This window comes from Rhinoraja longicauda, chromosome 7 (genome assembly GCF_053455715.1).
Source record: "Rhinoraja longicauda isolate Sanriku21f chromosome 7, sRhiLon1.1, whole genome shotgun sequence".
NCBI classification, from domain to species: domain Eukaryota; kingdom Metazoa; phylum Chordata; class Chondrichthyes; order Rajiformes; family Arhynchobatidae; genus Rhinoraja; species Rhinoraja longicauda.
Genome location: NC_135959.1, coordinates 54815619 through 54836789, shown reverse-complemented (window position 1 = coordinate 54836789; position 21171 = coordinate 54815619). Strand labels below are relative to the sequence as shown.

Genomic DNA, 21171 nt, shown 5'->3' with positions numbered 1-21171 from the left:
TACCTTTGTGCATTTACAATTAAGATCTTTAGTGTATGTCATGAAGAGTTTCTTGTTTGTACATCAACACCAGTTCTAATAAGGAAAACAATGGAAATTATGCAAAGGTGTCAAACAGAACACAGTTGTAAGAATACATATTAATTGTTATGAAGATGTGACGTAGGTTAAATGCATGCCCTACTTAGAATGAAGTTATTATCCTCCACTTAACTAAATCTTAAGTATTAACTGGCAGTATTTTATTGCAGGTATCTTGCACAAGGGAAATGGGGAAAACAATTTTATATCCCAGCAGCCACCAATAATTGGAAGCATTATGGGAAATGGTCGACAACGTAGTATTTCCTGTCCAAGCTGCAATGGTCTTGCAGCTGGTAACAAACTCCTGGCACCCTTTGCTTTGGCTTGTGGATCAGATGGCAGCATATACGTTGGTGATTTTAATTTTGTTCGCCGGATCTATCCTTCAGGCAATGTTACAAGTATATTGGAGTTAAGGTAAGACAATGTTACGTACCCAGACTAATTTATGTGAACTTGCTGATGTTAATCTGTCACAAAAATGGGATTAAAAATTCATGTAAGAACGTTTTAATAATAGCAGCATTGGTGGATGAACCTGTATCATGAACATGTGGATGAACATTGTATCAAAAATATGAGGAATATGTTTGTGTTAGTTTCTATATTAAGCGAAGCCAACCTGACAATGGAGGAAACCAAAATGGAGAAAATAAGGGGGCTTTAGGCTCATGAGAAAATTGACGGAGGATTAAGAATCATGTCCATTAAGAAAAATGAAAATCAATTTAAAGCTTAAATGCTGTTCTTTCTATTTAGTTTTAAAGTGCATTAGAGAAATATGCCCTTCAGCCCACAGAGTCCACACTGATCATCCTTCATACTAGTTCCATGTTATCCCACTTTCACATCCACTCCCCACACAATTTTACAGCAGACGAAGGGATGTGGTCACAGGGAGAACGTGCAAACTCCACACTGACAGCACCCGAAGTCAGGATCAAATCTGAGTCTCTGGTGATGTGAGCCAGCAGCTCTAGCAGCTGCACCACTGTGTCATCCCACATTTATTAATGTTTTATTAGCACCTGGGGATGTAAAGACTTTTTTGTCTGGTGTGTAACACAAAGGCCACACCACGTGTTAATTTAAGAAAAAAAATCAATTTCTTCAGGGTTCGCCCTATTTCTTTAAACTAGATCACATTTATAAATCTCCCTGTCATTCTTTTAGAACCTGGTTTGCTAGAGCTATCTTGTGGTAGCCAGAAGTTTGAATGAATATCAGGACCACTACAATATTTACAGGTCACCTCCACAGTTTAGGGAAAGGAATGAGAATTTGTTGCTCAAAGACAGAGCTTCCAAACAAGATGCTAGTGTGGATAAATATTGGTTTTCCGAAAACATTAAATACATTTAATTACCACATATCCAAAGCTTTTTTGCACTGCGATACACATCAGGTGACATATTTTAACAATTTTACTTTACATTTTTCATGTGCAGGTGAACATATAATCTGATGTCAATTTTTTAACAGGCACATGAGAAACAGGTAAATTGGTTTCCAGTATAACATGACAGGAAATCCAGAAGCTATTATACAATAAACAACGAAAGATTAATTGAAAGTGCAGATAGTTTCTGCATCTATTAGATTTTTACTTTATTAATGTTTCCATTTTACATTCTACATTGACACTATTTTCAAAATTATTCCAATAATTACATTCTGATTGTATTGTATTGTAATTATTTTTTTAGCCAAGTATGTAAAAACATACAAGGAATTTGATTTACCATACAGTCATACCAAAAAAGCACCAAGACACACAATTACATAAAAAATTAACATAAACATCCACCACAGTGCAATGTGATGGAAGGCAATAATGTATTATCTTCTTCCCTCCTTTTTTCCCGCGGTCGGGGCAGTCAAACCATCCACATTCAGGGCGAACGAAGCTCACGCAGCCGGCGATCAAAGCTCCCACGTCGGGGCAATCGAAGCTCCCGCAGTTGGAGCTCCCGAAGTCGGTCCCTAACAAAGGGACCGCGAGCTCCACGATGTTAAGTCCGCAGGCTCCTGCGGTTGCAGCTCCCGAAGTCGATCCCCAGCAAAGGGGCCAGCTCCATGATGTTAGGCCGCAGTGCAGACGGAGATACGATACGGAAAAAGTCGCATCTCCGTCGAGGAAAGAGATTTAAAAAGTTCCCCACATAATACAAAACTAAAGATACACTAAAACAGACATTTAACAACAGACTAAAAACAACAAAAGAAGAAAAGGACGAGCGAGACAGACCGTTGGCGAGGATGCCATTGTACGGCGCCACCTGGTGGTCCCGCAATATTAACTTTACCAATAGAGCATTTGCTAAATGACTGCAGTGAAGCCATATTCAATTAATTGCATGACTAGCTCAGAGTTCAGATCAGATATTTATATGCAGAATGATCAAGTATTGAAGCGACATTCTGAGTATTGCTGTGGTTGGTTGTAGGCAATAGCCAACAAATTACTGAATTAATTTAATGTGGTTTCAATTACATTTATTTCATTTTGATCTATAATTCAGATCTGGCCAAAAATATAAAGAGAAGCAGCTTATCTTGCAGGACTCTGAATTTAATGCAAGTATATCCCAAAAGTGAAACTATATTCGTCACTGACATATTTCTTGACAATTGCTAAAACACTATTTGTGTTACTTTGGTGAGCAGTCTGGTCAATATTCTGGATAAGAATCTTTAACATGCACTGCCAGCAATTGTTAATGGTTACCTAGCTCTACTGTATCTGAATCACACTGCATAATGCTGAGTTTACATCTCAAGGTGAAAGTTAATAAATCCTTGGCATTTGGGTACATACAGTAGTCTAAACTCAAGTACTTGAATTTATTTGAGTGCAGTAAGTGCCATTGATGATGGAACCCATTATTACAATACTCTGAAGATACATCAATTCACTTAAGAATAAAATTACATTGCTATTTGTATACTGCTGGTGAAATCCCTTAACGGGTGACAAGTGGGGTGGGCATCTTTAACCAAGTCACACAATAGCTAATATTGGACCTGACTCAAAATGTGACCTATCCCATGTTCTCCAGAGAAGCTGCCTGACCCGCTGAGTTACAGTACTTCTGCACTGCGTCAATCTTTAGCTCATATTTATCCTTTACTGTTGAAAATAACTAGGGTAATTTACCAAAGTTTAATATAAAACTGGACACTATAACAGATTATAGTCAATAAAGCTATGATTATGATTTGTAAACTTTTTGTCCAAATGTGTAATTTTTTCTCTGGGAGAATTTGGCGACGAGGAAAATGAATGTGCAGGAGGTAAATACAACTGGCAGTCAACTCTCCCAATACCCACTTTTTGCTAACAACTCTTCAATCTATCTTATTAAATCAGTGCCATTGGGATATAGAAACAGCCAAGCATTATTCCTGAGTAACGGAATAAACTGAGCCTGCATCTGAGGTAAAATATGAGCTGCTACCAAAGTTAACTTTCTTTCAAGTAAAATGCTTCTTAACAGAATAAAATAAAGCAGCAGGAAGCAATATTGCTGACATGTTGAAAAACTAAAAGCTTTTATTTTTCATTCCCCATTTACAAATGTTTTGTTTAATCTCATGATCTGATCGGTGGTAATCTGTTTTGGTTGTCAATATTCTTTAGTATACATAATTTTCTCCAAAACTAATATTGAATCCTTTTTCTATCTCTTCTGTAAATGCTTTCTAACAGAAATAAAGATTATAGGCACAGGTAAGGGAATTACATATATTACTTAATTCTTTTGTAAAATTGATTATTTGTTTTTGGGAGACATTTTAAGCAGCAGTCAAGTGTGTGAAGTTAGTTGTGGTTCTTACAATGTGATAATGGTAGGTAGAGTGGAACTGTTGTGTAGTTGAGCAAAAATCAGATAATACTGCTGTAGCCATCCATCATTTGGCATATCATTGGAAAATGGATATAAATGGAGTATTTCATACAGACATTATAGAAACACATAAAATTATAAAAGGACTGGACAAGCTAGATGCAAGAAAAATGTTTCCAATTTTGGGGAGTACAGAACCAGGGGCCACAGTCTAAGAATAAAGGGGAGGCCATTTAAAACTGAGATGTGAAAAAACTTTTTCACCCGGAGAGTTGTGAATTTGTGGAATTCTCTGCCACAGAAGGTAGTAGAAGCCAATTCACTGGATGAATTTAAAAGATAGAGCTCCAGGGGCGAGTGGAATCAAGGGATATGGGGAAACAGCAGGCACGGGTTGCTGATTGTGGATGTTCAGCCATGATCACAATGAATGGCGGTGTGGGCTCAAAGGGACAAATGGCCTCCTCCTGCACTTATTTTCTATGTTTCTATGTTTTTCTATACCACACTATATTGGCGTTAGCATCTTTGAAGGTCAAGGTACTCAGATATAAAGATAAAATAGTCTACAGAGAATTAAATAGCATGAAGATGTGGATTCCAGTTAATATCTATATTGTTATTCCATCACACTCAACACTCAGCAGTAGCCTGGAAGTGAACCCAGCTGTGTTAGACACTGAAGTGGCATTTCATATCATTGAAAGTCATTAACATTTTATTTTGCCTTCATAAGAAGCTATCTTCGTGCAAGAGTACCGGATTAAATAGTCTTGGGAAATCTTAAGAGGAAACACTGATGCTTCTGGTGCAGTGAAGATGAGTTAAATGCCAACATTTCACGCTATAAAAGCAAATATATTGAAGTGGGGGGACTGAGACCCATCATGGAAATAAAATTTAATTTAAGAGCATTCCGCCATCAGAACAGGAAAGCTTTTCATTTTGATCCACAAATTAGTCTTTATTTTTGTGGAAAGTGAATGCATTGTCTGTTCCATTAAGATTGACAGATCCATCGGAATGGACAACAAATCTGTCCATACCATTTCTTCACTGAATATTGATTTGAGAATTCTAATTAGGAAGCCTTTGCACGTATAATATCAATATCATCCAATAAAATGTCAATTAATCAAAAGTGGCTCTTTGCCAACATATTTCACACACAAGATGGCCTTCAGTAGATTTTTCTCTGAAATGAAAATTAATCTAGTTTTGTACCTAGAAACTAATGAAACTAACCAGCCGGAGCTGGAAACTGGGGAAGGACAGAACATCTATTGTTTTTAGCAAATATTCAGATCTTGGAATTGTGATTTTTGTAGTTTAAATACTTTGGTTCCACATAAAAATGATTGCCAGCGTCCAATAAAATTAAATTCTAAATGAAATTGAACATATCCTCAAGGTTACTGGAAACTGGTGACAAATGAAATACTTGAAACACTAAAGAAGTCAAGATTTATTTTGTTTATTGGTCTCAACGATGGTGCTTAGCAAAGATTGATGGCTGCAGCCTGGAAAATTAAGGTGGAGCAGGGAAAGCATCCTGAATGGAGTGGAGAAGTGAAGCTGGAGTCAAGGAATTGAGCAATTTGTCAGTGCAAAAACATAATTAGGAATAGAGAAACAAGTCCATGGTAGTGCAAGAGGTGGACCATTATGTTCTGCTGCCAAGATAGCAATAGGATTCTCAGTCTGAAGAAGGGTCTCGACCCGAAACGTCACCCATTCCTTCTCTCCAGAGATGCTGCCTGTCATATCATATCATATCATATACATACAGCCGGAAACAGGCCTTTTCGGCCCTCCAAGTCCGTGCCGCCCAGCGATCCCCGTACATTAACACTATCCTACACCCACTAGGGACAATTTTTACATTTACCCAGCCAATTAACCTACATACCTGTACGTCTTTGGACTGTGGGAGGAAACCGAAGATCTCGGAGAAAACCCACGCAGGTCACGGGGAGAACGTACAAACTCCTTACAGTGCAGCACCCGTAGTCAGGATCGAACCTGAGTCTCCGGCGCTGCATTCGCTGTAAAGCAGCAACTCTACCGCTGCGCTACCGTACCGTCCTGCTGAGTTACTCCAGCATTTTGTGATTATCTTTGGTGTAAACCAGCATCTGCAGTTCCTTCCTACATAATACGATTCTGCAGTTTGGTTCAAAAACCCGAAGAAAAGTAAATGTTCCTGAACCTGGTGCTGTGCAACTTCAGTTCTTGTACCTCCTGCCTGATGGAAGAAGCGTGAAGAGGGTATTGTTTCATTAAATCAATTCCTGGCAAGAGAACAATGGAACTATATGGGAAGTCCAGGGGCTCACAGTTGCATGGTTTGGGAATAAAAAGGATTTACATAGCATTTACATAGCTTTTTTCCATTACTCCAGAATGTCACAATGTTTTTGGCAGGCCAATAACGCCACCTAGGCATTCACATCTAACACAAGGATAAATCTTTACATTTGGAAGAATATGAATCTTTGGAGCACTCCATCCCATAGTGCTGTGGGTGCTCAGATACTTCATATGTTGAACAGCATAATTGGAGTGGTTTAATATAGAACCACAACCATGATCATATGAAGTAATGAAACAGACTAGCTGCTTGCTCTATTCTACCTACATCTGTACCTCTGGTGTTAATAGGAGTGCGTACAAAATGGGGTGAAGGAACAAGAAAAATAGACCAAATGATAGTTGGGAAACTAAGCAATCAGCACAAACATCTTTGACAAAATTCAAACTTTATTCTGACCATTTCTATGTTGAACAAATACATACATGTTTTGTTTAAACCTGGAGACAACTTAAAGCTTAAAATGTGTTTTCATTTCTTTTTAGTACCAGCCTAGCACAGAGGTATTACCTCTCAGTGGATGCAGTATCAGGATCACTATACTTGTCTGATACAAATAGAAGACGTGTCTATAAAATAAAATCCCTTGATGGAGCGAAGGACATCATGAAGAATGCAGTGGTAGTGGCCGGGACAGGAGATCAATGCCTTCCTTTTGATGAAGCACGATGTGGTGATGGTGGCAAGGCAACTGAAGCCGCTCTGACTAGTCCAAGAGGTGAGTTTCCAGCCAATTAGTTGTCAATTTTTGTTTGGTTTAGTTTATTGTCACGTGTACCGAGGCACAGTGAAAAGATTTTTGTTGCATACTATCCTGTCAACTATATGCGATTACAAGCGAGCCGTCCACAGTGTACAGATACATGATAAAGCGAATTACGTTTAGTGCAAGTTAAAGTCCAATAAAGATAATCCAAGGGTCTCCAATGAGATAGATGGTAGCTCAGGACCGCTCTCTGGTTGGTGATGGGATGGTTCAGTTGCCAGAAAGCAGCTGGGAAGATTAAATGATCCTGAATCTGAAGATGTACTTTTTCACACTTCTGTACCTCTTGCCTGATGGGAGTGGGAAGAAGAGGGAGTGACAGGGGAGAGACTCATCCTTGATTATGCCAATGGCCTTGCCAAGGCATTGTGAAGTGTAAATAGAGTCAATGGAAGGGAGATTGGTTTGTGTGATGGTCTGGGCAGCGTCCACAATTCTCTGTAATTTCTTGCGGTCTCGGATGGAGTTGTTCCCAAACCATGCTGTGATGTATCCTGATGAAATGTTCTCTTTCAGTGAATTCCTTCCAAGAATTTTGTAAAGACATCGTTTTTATACTGCATCTTCCATATCCTCACGATGATACACTTACAGCGGCCAAAATGCACATGGCAAAATTCCATAAGGAAATCAAATCAACTACCAACTATTTTCTTTTGATTGAGAGCAATTGGCCTAACTACCAAAATAATTCCCATTTCTGTGTGTCATACCATGGGATCATTGACCCACCCATTGACCCATTATTATAATACCCACAAGAGGACATTTCCATGAAAACAAGCAATTCCTTACAAATAATAGACACAAAGTGCAGGAGTAACTCAGCGGGTCATGCAGTGTCTCTGGAGAAGCTGCCTGATCCGTTGAGTTACTCCAGCACTTTGTGAGTATAAACCAGCATCTGCAGTTCTTATCTGCAGATCAGATCTACAGAGCTTGTTTCTACAGTTCCTTACAAATCAGCTTTGCTCATGCACTCATTTCAGGGCTTGAAACTATAAGCTTCTGATGAGATGCAGAATTAGCAGCAAATTCCTCAGCATCTCAATGATGATACAGAAAGTTGCATGGAAGGAGTCCTGGAATTTGTTTTTGTTTGGCTTTGGAAAATTCAATGGGTATAATAAGACGTAATTCCAAAATACAGATATCTTGTCAATAAACATCTGAAACTGAAGGTCATGAACATGGAAAGGACTTTATCACAGCCATAGGCTCGGGACCTAATAGCAAATTAGTTGGCAGGAATACATGTTTAGTTTGGCAGTAAAAACGTGTCAAAATGAAGATTAATGCAGGAAAGAAATTCTGCGGAGGTAGTATCTTGTGCTAATCCATAGGGATCTACACTAATAAATGTTACAGAGAACGTTGTTTCTAATAATCCTATAACATTTCATAATATCAATAAGCCAGATGGCTAGAGTAAAGGGGTTTTGAAGCATTCAAGGGTAACTGGACCAATTAAGCAAATACAGGGAGTAATTCATTATGGATTTGAGACATAGTGCAATCAAAATCATTGAAGCAATGGTGAAGTTTCAATGAAGAGCAACAAGATTACTAATAAGGTTTAATGCAGTGAAATAAGTTATTTCCATAACTCTTCTGAAGTATTATTTGCAATCTCAGAGAACTGCAGCACACGAACAGGCCCTTCGGCCCACTGAGTCCGTGCTGATCATTGAGCACCCATATACACTGATCTTACACTAATCCCATTTTTTTTCATTGATTCTTCCCTCATTGCCTTCAATTCTTTCAAAATTCTTCCACTCACCTACACACTATGTATAATTTATAGTAGCTAACTAGACGGATGTTCACCCATTGGGTGCAAATCTCTGCTGCGGGCGGGGCTGAGGGAGGGGGGGTGATAACGGGGGTTGAGGAGGGATAGAGTGGGAGGGGAGGAGGGGGATGGAGTGGGTGAGTGGGGGGAGGGGAGGGATAAGGTGGGTTCAGGGGGGTGAGTGGAGGGGAGGGGAGGAAGGAGGGATAAGGGGGGATGGAGTGGGGGGTAGATGAATGGGGAGGGGGAGGAGAAGGTGCTGGACCATTCAGGAGAGGTTTGGGACCGGAACCGTTGGTTGGAAATCTCTCCTTCGGGCCCAGCAACCCTACCGATCTGTGGACCCATTGCCAGGCGGGGAGTGTCCCCCGGGACTGTGCCGGGCCCAGCAACCTTACCAATCCGTGGACCTGTTGGCGGACGGGAAGTCTCCCCCAGGGCCGTGCAGGGCCCAGCAACCCTACCAATCCGTGGACCCGTTCATGGGCGGGAGTGTCCCCTGGGGCCTTGGGCGGGTGAGGGTGGACAGGGGAAAGCCACTTACCTGGGCCCCATGCGTCCAGCACTGATCGGTTGTGAGCAGTGGGGAACGGCGGCGACGACCATCTTGTTGGACCCTCTGGCGCCTTGCTGCACCACCAGAGAGAGGTTAGGCACGGGTATGCCGGGACGGGCGGCGGTCCTACCAGGGGGCGATGGGGAACCCATTTGTTAAAATAGCGCCCCCCCCCCATTGGCCGCGACTCCCTAGCCCCCCTCTCCCTCATTAGCCGGCACTCGGGCGGGTCCCATTGTGATGCCACACGCTGAACATGGCAAGCAATCGGTTTAATAAGGTCATTTATAAAGTTTTAAATTTCTCTAACTTTAAAAATATAAGACCAATTTGAATGAAACTTGTGTTAAACACTCCCCAGGACAATGGTGAGTAAGGTGGGCCTAAAATTGTGCTCGTCGTGTACCATTTTTTTGTGGATGAGAAGGGCATAAGGGACACAGAACATAGGGAACAAACATACAGAACAAACAAGATGAGAGTTTTAGTAATATACTAGACCAAGTGGACCCATCTCCCCTGCGGGCCTCTCCTGGGCGGGCGAGGGCAGACAGGGAAGGAGAGAGGGTGCCACTCACCTAAGCCCCCTGCCACCAGCACTGCAGCCAGAGCGAGCTGTGGACCCAAAGCCTCTCCTGCATTGGTCTAGCACCCACCCCTACTCCCCCCATCCCCACTCCGACACCCACTCCCCCCACCCTTCCCCTCCCCTCACCCCCACTCCCCCTCCCCTCCCCCCCAAACCCCCACTCACCCCCACACCCCCCCCCCCCACCCACTCCCACCCGCCATGCTCGTGTCCCAATTATAGTAGAAGTTGAGGGTTTGGTATGTCCTGTTGGAATGGACTATGTAAGTAACTGCAGTGCATTTTGTACATTAAACATACTCTGCACTAGTGGCAAAGTTATTAGATTATCTCCTATTGCTTGGCCATTTATCAGCCCCTGGCAGAAACCTGGGTATATTTTGCAGAAAGAAGCAACAGTTGCTTCATTTGCTCATGTAATCATAAGCAAAAATACCCTTATGATGGAAGGGTTTATTGATGAAGCAACAGAAGATGTTTGATCTGGCACACTGTCATAAGGAACTTTTGCAATTGATGTCCTGAGCTAGGAATGATTGACCTCCAACAACTTGAACCATCTTTCTGTGTGCGAGGTCTGACTCCAATCCTTTAATGCCCAGTTTTGAGCAGACTTCCTCGATGCGACAGTCAAATCCTTTGATTTCAGGGACATCACTCTCATCTCACCACTGGCATTCAGCTCTCTGCTCCATGCTTCAGTAATGATGAGGTCTGGATCCAAGTGGTCCTTGGGTAACCAGGTGCTATTTGCTAGTAATGCATTCAAGGTCTTTTATCCATTCCCTGATGATTGAAAGTAGACTTGTTACCATGGTAATCAGATGAAGTGGTTCTGTCCGTTTTTTGTCAGAGATTGCAGTGTTCTAACTTGGCTCGAGGTGCACATATTTCAGGAGTTACAGAGTCATAGCATCATATAGCATGGAAACAGGCCCTTCAGCCCACCTCATTGATTGCCGACCAAGATGCCCTATGTAAGCAATTTACCCACATTTGGCACACATTCCTCTAAACATTTCCAATCCATGTGCCTGTCCAAGTGTCTTTTAAATGTTGTTATTGTACCTGCCTCAATGACCTTTTCTGGCAGCTCATTCCAGATATTCACCAGCATCTGAGTGAAAAAGCTTCCCCTCAGGTTCTGGCCATAGATTTAAGGTCAACAGTCTTGCCATTTGACTCCTGACCTTAAACCTATGTCCTTTGGTTCTTGAATTCCCTACACTGGATAAAAGTCTCTGTGTCTTCACCCTATCAATGCTCTTCATTATTTTATACACCACAATAAGATCACCCTTCAGCCTCCGGCTCTCAAAGGCTAACTTGCCCAATTTCTTCCTAAAGCTCAGACCCTCGAATCCAGGCATCAATCTCTTTGCACTTTTTCCAGCCTAATAACTTTTTTCCTATAGCAGTGTGACCAAAATTGAACGAAATACACTGAATGCAGCTTCACCAAAGCTTTGTACAACTGTAACATAACCTCCCAACTTCTATAGTCGATAAACTGACTGATGAAGCACAATCTACCAAAAACCTTCTTTACCATCCTATCCAGTGTAACGCTACTTTCAGGGAGCTGCGTACCTGCATTCCTAGATTCCTCTACATCACTCCACAAGGCCCTACCATTCACGGTGAATGTCCTGCCCTGATTTGACTTCAGAAAATGTAGCACCTCACACTTATCTGTATTAAACTCCTTTGGCCATTCATCAGCCCACCTGCCCAGCTAATCAAGACCCTGCTGTAATTTGTGATAGCCATCCTCACTGTCTCCAATACCACCTACTTTGGTGTCATTTGCAAACTTAATAATCATGTCTTGCACATTCTCATCTAAATTGGTGATATAAACCACAAGCACCAATGGGCCCAGCATTGATCCCTGAGGCCCACCATAGAAACTGACCTCCATTCTGAAAAACAACATTTTACCATCACCCTCTGCTTCTTCCCATGAAGCCAGTTCTCTATCCAGTTCACCTTTCCAGTAGTCTGAAGAAGGGTCTCGACCCAAAACATCCCCCCTTCCTTCTCTCCAGAGATGTTGCCTGTCCTGCTGAGTAACTCCAGCATTTTGTATCTACCTTCTCTATCCATCATCATCATCATCATCATATATATACAGCGCGGAAACAGGCCTTTTCGTCCCACCAAGTCCGCGCCGCCCAGCGATCCCCGCAAACTAACACTATTAACACTATCCTACACACTAGGGACAATTTTTACAGCTGGTTGTCCCTGGATGCCATGTGACCTAACCTTCTAAGGATGCCATGTGACCTGACCTTCTAAGGGGTGTAGGTTTTCAATACTGCAGCCAGTCCTGGTTGCAGATCATTGATCCTATGGTTTTGGTGCATCCAGTGCTTCCAGACAGAGCTTTTGTTTTACATGCAGTGAACCGCATAAACTGGACTGGCTTCCATGATTGGAATCTCAGGAAGAAGCTCAAGATGGATCATCACTTCATTTGTCTGGCTGAATTGCTTTTGAAGGTTTCAGCCTTATCGTCAGTACTCACGTGCAAAGTCACACCGTCATTCAGGATGGACATCTTCTCGGAGTCTCATTTGTTTGTTGTTTACCTTTCCATGACCATTTCACCATATGATGTGACAGGAGTGCAGACCTTTGATCTAATCCTTTGGCTGTGAGATCACTTTGCTTTATGTCTATGTATAGTAGGCATAACCACCCCCCTCCATTTTACCTCCCTCTCTTCCTATTGCCCCACATGAATGTGTTCCCATTTCTCCCTTTCTCCCCACCCCCCCATTTCCACTTATCTTCCGAACTCTGGCTTCACATCTCACGCCCCTTCTCTCTTTATTTCGTTATCTCACTCCCTTTTGTCTTTTCATCTCATGCCTTCATCTGACGATCTGCCAATCAAAACCCCCTCACCCGTATCCATCCATCACTTATCAGGCTTTGTCCTGCAACCACCCTTCTTCCAGCTTCCCCTTCCCCTACCGCAATCAGTGTGAAGAAGGGTCTTGACTCGAAACCGCCTACCCATGCTCTCCAGAGATTCTGCCTGACCTGCTGAGTTACTCCAGCACTTTGTGTCTTCATTACTGAGTATGTCTGATGCTGCTGCTGGCACATCCTTCTGCATTCTTCATTCGGAATCACGCTGAACTGATTGAACTGACAATTCTGTAATTATTCCTTATTCTCCAGAACAAACAAAGGTGAAGCATTGGCAATTCTCCAACCCTCTGATACTATCCATATAGAATTATAGGCACTCACCTCTGCAATGCTTACTTTGCCACCTTCAATGCATCCTAAGTAGACCTACTGACTTAAGTACAGCCAGGCTGTCCAGTACTCTTCTTTGCACAGATAACTCTTCAGTGAAATATTTGGTCGGGTTGTGTTTTTAAAACTTGGTAGGTTTTTACTGCTAAGTGTAGAGATGGTCAAACATTTTTGCAACCGGGAATGTTTGGCAATATCAACGTGCTTTGAGATCGTGTGTTCTATTTTTTTTAAATAGCAAGATCTACCTTCTTTTTCTTGTGTTTGAGGCAGCAGGACTTATGTAACGCCCTTCAGGCGCTGTAGCCAGTTCAATGTGCTGTTGTCGAGGGCCGTGAGGTCTACCCCTCCACCAAGGGGGCGGAGGACATGCGTGCTGCGCTGTTTGCTGATCTGCTCCACACACGCAGGGTCCTGATGAACGCAACCCCCAATGATGCATTTTGGCGTTGAACCAGCCAACCCCTGTGCGTAGCCAGTTCAGGGCGACCCATGTTGTCGACCTCCCCATGGTGAGCCCTATCAACTGACCTCAGCCAGGCGAACGACAACAAACAGAGACAGCAGAAGCAAGATCTACCAAAAATGAAACAAAGAAGATTTCACTCAGTTACCAATACTAAAGGCAATAATACCCGGAACTGTTACGATTATGGAAATAGAATGATTTTGAAGAGTACTGCCAATTCTCATCCAGGGTGAATTCTGAAGGCTAAACAAAAGATAATGCTTATGATCTGAGTTTTGAAGCTTATTTAATAATTCATTTTTTTACTTCACCAGGTATAACAGTTGATAAATTTGGACTGATCTACTTTGTGGATGGAACCATGATACGCCGAATTGATCAGAATGGAATCATCTCCTCTGTGATCGGTTCCAATGACTTGACCTCAGCACGACCTCTGAGCTGCGATTCAGTGATGGATATTTCACAGGTAAAATGACTGTCATGCAGTGTAACCTTAATACAATTTTTATGGATAATCCGCAGGTGAATGATTGGGGTAAGTATTAAATAAAAAATAAATGGGAGGCATTCACAGGCTCCCACAATTAGCCATATTAACTTTGTACACCCTGAAAAAAATGAACAAGTGGTTGTTTCATGCAGTTTTCTTGGGTTTACAATAATCTTGTGCCAAAGTTATAGTCATACAGCACGGAAACAGGCCCTTCAGCCGAACTTGCCCATTCTATCCAAGATGCCTGCCCATGTTTGGCCCATATCCCGTTAAACGTTTCCTATCATGTAGCTGTCCAAATGTCCCTGGCAACACCCTTAGAGAAGTGTTGAAGTATTTGCATTTGTATAGTCCAAACGTTGCACATTTAGCAGGAATAATTAGATTGTAGATTAATTAGATTGTGAATCTGTACAAATCACAGGACCCTATTCTTCACATTATAATGAAGCCAAGGCCTGCATTTGCAGAGGTGGTATAGTCTCATTGGAGTTTGGCCACAGTGGGAACAGGCAGCAATGGAAGAAGATTTACAATTATATTATGGAAATGTATTATGGTAATTTTATCAACATACTATAACGAAATAGCCATTTAAGATTGAATATTTCCGCCAAATTAAGGGTATTACACTTGTGCAATTAAGCACATTGTATGTGACAATGAAAGTTGGACGGTAACGAAAGGGTAAATACATTTATTGTGGAAATGCAGGTTTTATGAGTAATAATTTGGTAACATTCTGAAAACAGTCAAATTTGGCTGTTTGCCATGTAAACTGAGGCACAACTACAATTTTATCACGTAGAAGAAATAAAAAGCTTTTCAATTAGATCTCACTGGTATTGTGAAACCACAGGCCATTAAATATTTTAAAAGGCAGCTTTGATAGAAAATGGGTTTTAAATATTGAAAATTCACAAGTTATTTAAAAAGAAATTTGCTTCTGATGCCAATGCAAATATCTGGAAAATTGCGTGCACTGCATCACAATGTGTGCATCTCATTCACTATGGTGTTATTTCCTAATTGTCAAGCAGATCATACAGTGGAGTTCATTTTCTCACCATCTTAAAAATATATCCTAGTGATATTTTTAATTATTATATTTCATAGTTTTGCTATTTTGTATGAATACTTTCTGCAAGTTCAGAGGCAAAATTGTAGAAGGAATACAGGTACAGAGATGGAGGGATATATATGATTAAATTATCGACAGGTTGAGAAAGCAGGTAAAGTACCATCCAAGATCTTGTGCTTTATCAACAGAGGCAGGTGGGACTAGTGTAGATGAGGCATCTTTGTCTGTGTGGGACGAAGGGCCTGTTTACATGCTGTTTGGCTCTAGATGCATTGAGCTCAAAGGCCAGGAATAAAACGCTGGTTTGGCCTCGAGAATTATGGTCCATTCTGGGTATGACAATCTGAATAAAGAAAGGCCTTATAGATTGTATAGTAAAAAATTGCTAATATGATTCCAGGGAGATGGACAACTGGAGAAGCCAAGCTTATCCTCTTTACAAGAGAGGAAGTTGAGAAGGGATCTGAACTGTAAAATCAGGCAAGGCATAGACAGGGTAGAAAGGTAACAACTATTCCTAGAGGTGGAGGGATCAAGAGTCAGAGGGCATAGAAGATTCGCGATTGGTAACAGAACCAAAATAGTGGCATGAGAGACAGTTTCTTCATGCGGTGAGTGTCAGGAACTAGAGTTGCAACCAGGAGAAAACAGATTCAATGGTGGCATTCAAAAGGGGATTGGACAAAGAAAATTGGAGATTGATGGAAGACTGGGGGGGGGGAGGGGTGGGGGGGGGGAAGTATAACAAGTTGGATTGCTCTTGCTCAGAGCTGGCATAGAGTCTATGGGCTGATGGCCTCCTTCACTGTTGTGAGCTTTCTGTGACTCATAGAGTTATACAGTGTTGAAACAGGCCCTTCGGCCCAACTCGCCCACATCGGCCAACATGTCCCAGCTACACTAGTCCCACTTGCCTGCGCTTGGTCCATATCCCTCCAAACCTGTCCTATCCATGTACCTGTTTAATTGTTTCTTAAACAATGGGATAGTCCCAGCCTCAACTATCTCCTCTGGCAGCTTGTTCCATACACCCACTACCCTTTGTGTGAAAATATTACCTCTCGCATTCCTATTAAATCTTTTCCCCTTCATCTTGAACCTATGTCCTCTGGTCCTCAATTCCCTACTCTGGGCAAAAGACTTGCATCGACCGGATCTATTCCTCTCATGATTTTATACACCACTATAAGATCTCCCTTCATCCTCCTGCGCTCCATGGAATAGAGACCCAGCCTACTCAACCTCTCCCTATAGCTCACACCCTCTAGTCCTGGCAACATCCTCGTAAATCTTTTCTGAATCCTTTCAAGCTTGACAATATCTTGAACACAATATTCTAAATGCGGATTCTGTGACAGACTGAAAGTTATGGAACTGATTTACACCCCAGATTGAACTGTAAGGTTCCAGACCAAATAAAGCTTTCATTCTAAAACAATAAATGCACTGAGTGAAATATTGCCACAATATACAAAAACTATTTCAATGGCTGTATTAACCGTGACAAATGTTAATTCAAGTTAACAGAAATCTGCTTGCCACTGTGAAGTAATGGCAGCGAAAGCATAAATCTTTAAAAATGAACCAATTAACCTTGTTCAAGCACAATAATGGATTTGCAGAATTCTGCTAAAGTTTATGGAGTTTCAGCTTCTGCCATGCTGTAGATTTTCACTGATATTATAAGGGTTCAGAAGGATGAAGCATTTCGGAAGTGCTGATTCTGGTAACGCCACATGTTAGCAGAAAAGACTTGCATGTGACATGCTGAATAATTCCCAACATTTTCCATTTTCACTTAAGTTTACTTGAGATCCGCATGGAGTCGAATTAAGTCAAATCTGCATGAATACCAACAGTGTGCCCTTGGCATGTTCGAGATGCTGGTGGGGGGGGGGGGGGGCATGCAAGACTTACCATGGGATAAAATAAGAGTTGCTCTTTTTACTTTAAAATATTACAATTTATATATAAATTGGTTGACAATGTCCCAAACTAGAGGGCATGGCTATATGGCGAGAGGGGGAGGGTTTAATGGAGATGTGCAGGACAAGTTCTTTACACAGAGAGTGATGGGGGCCGGTAACGCACTGTCAGGGATGATGGTGGAGGCAGATATGACAGTGATGTTTAAAAAGCTTTAGGATAGCTGCATCGAAGTGCAGGGAATAGAGGGATATGGATCATGTATAAGCAGATGAGATCAGTTCAACTTGGCATCATGTTCAGCATAAGCATTGAGGGCTGAAGGGCCCATTCCTGTGCTGTACTGTTCTATGTTCTATAACAATGGCTGAGTTAACAATGTCAGAGTGAGTATTATATTTAGCATCCACATTTTGTATATAATGGTTCTAATTCTCATGAATCGTGTCAGACATTATGAACAGCTGTTGATTTTTATCCTGCTTTTCCCTCAGGTACGTTTGGAATGGCCCACAGACCTAGCAGTGAACCCTATGGATAATTCCCTTTACTTGCTGGATAACAACGTGGTACTTCAGATTTCAGAAAACCACCAAGTTCGCATTGTAGCTGGGCGCCCAATGCACTGCCAAGTGCCTGGAATCGATCACTTCCTCCTGAGCAAGGTGGCAGTGCACTCGACGCTGGAGTCAGCCATGGCCATTTCCATTTCCCACAATGGAATCTTATACATAGCGGAAACAGATGAGAAGAAGATAAACCGTGTCCGGCAGGTCACGACAAATGGGGAAATATCCCTGGTTGCAGGAGCACCGACCGGCTGCGACTGTAAACACGACGCCAACTGTGAATGCTACTCAGGAGATGATGGGTATGCAAAGGACGCCAAACTGAACGCTCCCTCGTCGCTGGCAACGTGCCCTGAGGGAGACGTTTACATAGCAGATCTCAGGAACGTCCGCATTAGATATGTTCGGAAAAACAGGCCATTCCTCAATTCTCTGAATCTCTACGAGGTTGCTTCGACCATTGATCAAGAACTATATTTATTTTCCATTAATGGTAGTCACCTATTTACACAAAGCCTTATCACCGCAGACTACCTTTATAACATCACTTACACTGGGAATGGAGACATAAGCATGATCATGGATAACAACGGGAACTCGTTACATATACGACGCGATGCAACAGGAATGCCGCTTTGGCTGGTGGTGCCAGATGGGCAGGTTTACTGGCTGACAATCAGTGCAAACGCTGCCCTAAAGAGCGTCTCCACCCAGGGACATGAACTGGCTATGATGACATACCAAGGCAGTACTGGTCTGTTGACAACTAAAAGCAATGAAAATGGTTGGACCACATTTTATGAGTAAATATATATTATTTTTCTATTTATATTAAATAGGTACTTGGTTTTGCAAAACTGTTTCTCTGATCTCAACAATGAATCCTAAAAACCAGGTAACCCTACTGCATATCTCGCTTGTCGTAATCCAGCCTAGTCTGAATATCACTCAGGAGACAACAGGCCTGGAAAAAGTGTGACCCAGTTCACCATATAGTAATATGTAGCTGGTGCTAAGATGTCCAGATCTGGGCATCATCTGGAGACACAAGAAACTGCACTCGCTGGAACCTTGAGCAAAACACAAAGTGCTGGAGGATCTCAGCAGGTCAGGCAGCATCTGTGGAGGGAATGGATAGGCGACGTCTCGAGTTGGGACCCTACAGACTAATGGAATAGGGGGGAGAAAGCTGAAAAAGAGAGGTGGAGGACAAGGTCTTGCAAGTGATATGTGGATATGGGTAAGGGGAGGTTTTAATTGGTAGATGCGTGGAGTGAATGACGAAGACTGGAGGTTAAAAGGAGACAAAAGGATTTCCGATAAGGAATGTAGAGGGGGAGTGAATTGTAAAGCTGGAGAGAGTAATATGGGTGGAAAGGGATGGAGGATGGGAATAAGGGGGTTTTAATGGAAAATGTAGGACTTAGGATAGGAGATGAATATACAAAGGAGGGGAAAGGAATGGAATGACTGGTGGGAGAAATGAGTGCACACTCATTTGTGGGCAGGGCATTACGTGAAATTGAAGAATTTAATGTTCATACCATTGGTTGTAAGATATCCAAGTAGAATATACTTTTCCTCAAGTTTGTGTGTGGCCTCACTCTGACAATGGAGGAGGCCATGGACCGAAAGGTCATTGTGGGAATGGGAAGGGGACTTAAACTTGTTATCAACCGGGAGATGCAGCAGGCCTTGGTGGGCAGAGCGTAAGGTTTGGCGAAGCAGTCGCCTAGTCTACGCTTGGTCTTGTCAATGTACGGTAGGCCACGTCGGGAGTACCAAATGCAGTATGGTGGAAGTGCTGCTGGGGTCCCTGGAAGGTGTAAGGGCATGTTACATCTCCTGCAGTTGCAGGGGGAAAGTGCCTGGCGAGGGGACAGGTTGAGTGGGAAAGATGAGTGGTCTTTGCATTGAGCAGAAAGGGGTGGGGACAGGAAGATGCAACAGGTGGTGGTGTCATGTTGAAGGTGGCGGAAATGTCGTAGTTTGATGTGTTGAATGATGAGGCTGGTGGGGTGAAAGGCGAGGACCCGGGGAACTCCATCCTTGTTCCATCCAGAAGGAAGGGGAGCGAGAGCAGAACTACCCAGAGGAGGTATAGTGAGGGCTCCATCCACAACAGCAGAGGTGAACCACGTTTTCTGAAGAAAGAGGCCATGTCAGTTGTTCCAGAGGGCAAAACCTCATCTTGGGAGCAGATGCAGTGGAATTGGAGAAATTGAGAGGATATTATCTTGCACTAAACGTTATACCCTTTATCATGTATCTGTACACTGTGGATGGCTCGATTGTAATCATGTATCGTCTATCCACTGACTGCTTAGCACACAACAAAAGCTTTTCAACGTGTCACGGTACATGTGACAATGAACTAAACTAAAATAACTAAAAGATAGCATCCTTGCAAGAGAGTCAGTGGGTTTGTAGTGAATGTCAGTGGATAGTGTGGCCTCGGTGATGAAAACACAGAAATAGAGATGGGGAGAGAAGTGTCAGAGATAGTCTATGTCTCATTTGAGTGCGGGGTGGAAATCTAGACATCCTGTGCCTGTGAATTAGATTATGAAATGCAGATTTGCCGCAGGTCATTTTGCCAGTGTCTGTCATCACTGAAGACTTGAACAATATTTCCACAGCTGTCTTTGGCAGTCTGATGTAGTTATATTTTAATGTAAGCCAGACTTAGTTATTGCTTTTTTCTTCTCGAAATAAAACAGTACATAAATTTTAGGGGTCAAAACGTTCATGGTGGCTTCTTTTATGTAGTTCCAACCATATTTAGAAGATTTGCCTCTGATATGAAAGTTATTTGAAATAAATTTTTGAGATGAAAAAGGTAGAGGACATATTTTTGAAGAAACAATTATAGGTCTTCCTTTTACTGAGATTACTTTAAAAAAGCAGTTTGGGTATACTGTAAAAGGGTCAAAAGATAACAATCAAACGCATTTTGATTTTCATAATTCCTTTTTACCTTTTCAATGAATAGTGACCATACTAATTTCCTCAAGTCACAGCTTTGAAATAAGTTGGTCCAAACTCCACCCAAAATAGTCAAAATGATTGGAGTGTATTAGCTATAAGGAGAGGTTGGATAAAATGGGATTTTTGCAGGAGCGTCGTAGACTGAATGATGAGCTGATAGAAGTATATAAAATGATGAGGGGCATAGATAGGGTGTTTACTTTTTATCCAGGGTTGAAATGTCAAACTGGAGGCCATATGTTTAATGTGAGAGGGAGAAAATTTAAAGTAAATTTACAAGACAACTTATTATAAGGTCAGAAGTAGTAGAATTGCGCCATTCGGCTCCATCAAGTCTATTCTGCCATTCAATCATAGCTG

General features: G+C 42.1%; 1 protein-coding gene across 17 annotated transcripts in view; it reads left to right on the top strand.

Annotated features, from left to right (window-relative positions):
- The window catches only part of tenm4 (teneurin transmembrane protein 4), a 1451267-nt gene that overhangs the window by 1392380 nt on the left and 37716 nt on the right, over nucleotides 1-21171 (top strand). For 13 of the 17 annotated variants that reach the window (XM_078402642.1, XM_078402641.1, XM_078402639.1 and 10 more), the window contains 5 exons: nucleotides 252-501; nucleotides 3794-3814; nucleotides 6789-7021; nucleotides 14066-14220; nucleotides 17749-18626. In XM_078402642.1, the coding sequence (XP_078258768.1) occupies nucleotides 252-501; nucleotides 3794-3814; nucleotides 6789-7021; nucleotides 14066-14220; nucleotides 17749-18626 (1537 nt within the window). The remainder of the gene's footprint in view (nucleotides 1-251; nucleotides 502-3793; nucleotides 3815-6788; nucleotides 7022-14065; nucleotides 14221-17748; nucleotides 18627-21171) is intronic. The other 4 variants (XM_078402643.1, XM_078402637.1, XM_078402635.1 and 1 more) reach the window with 1 other exon arrangement.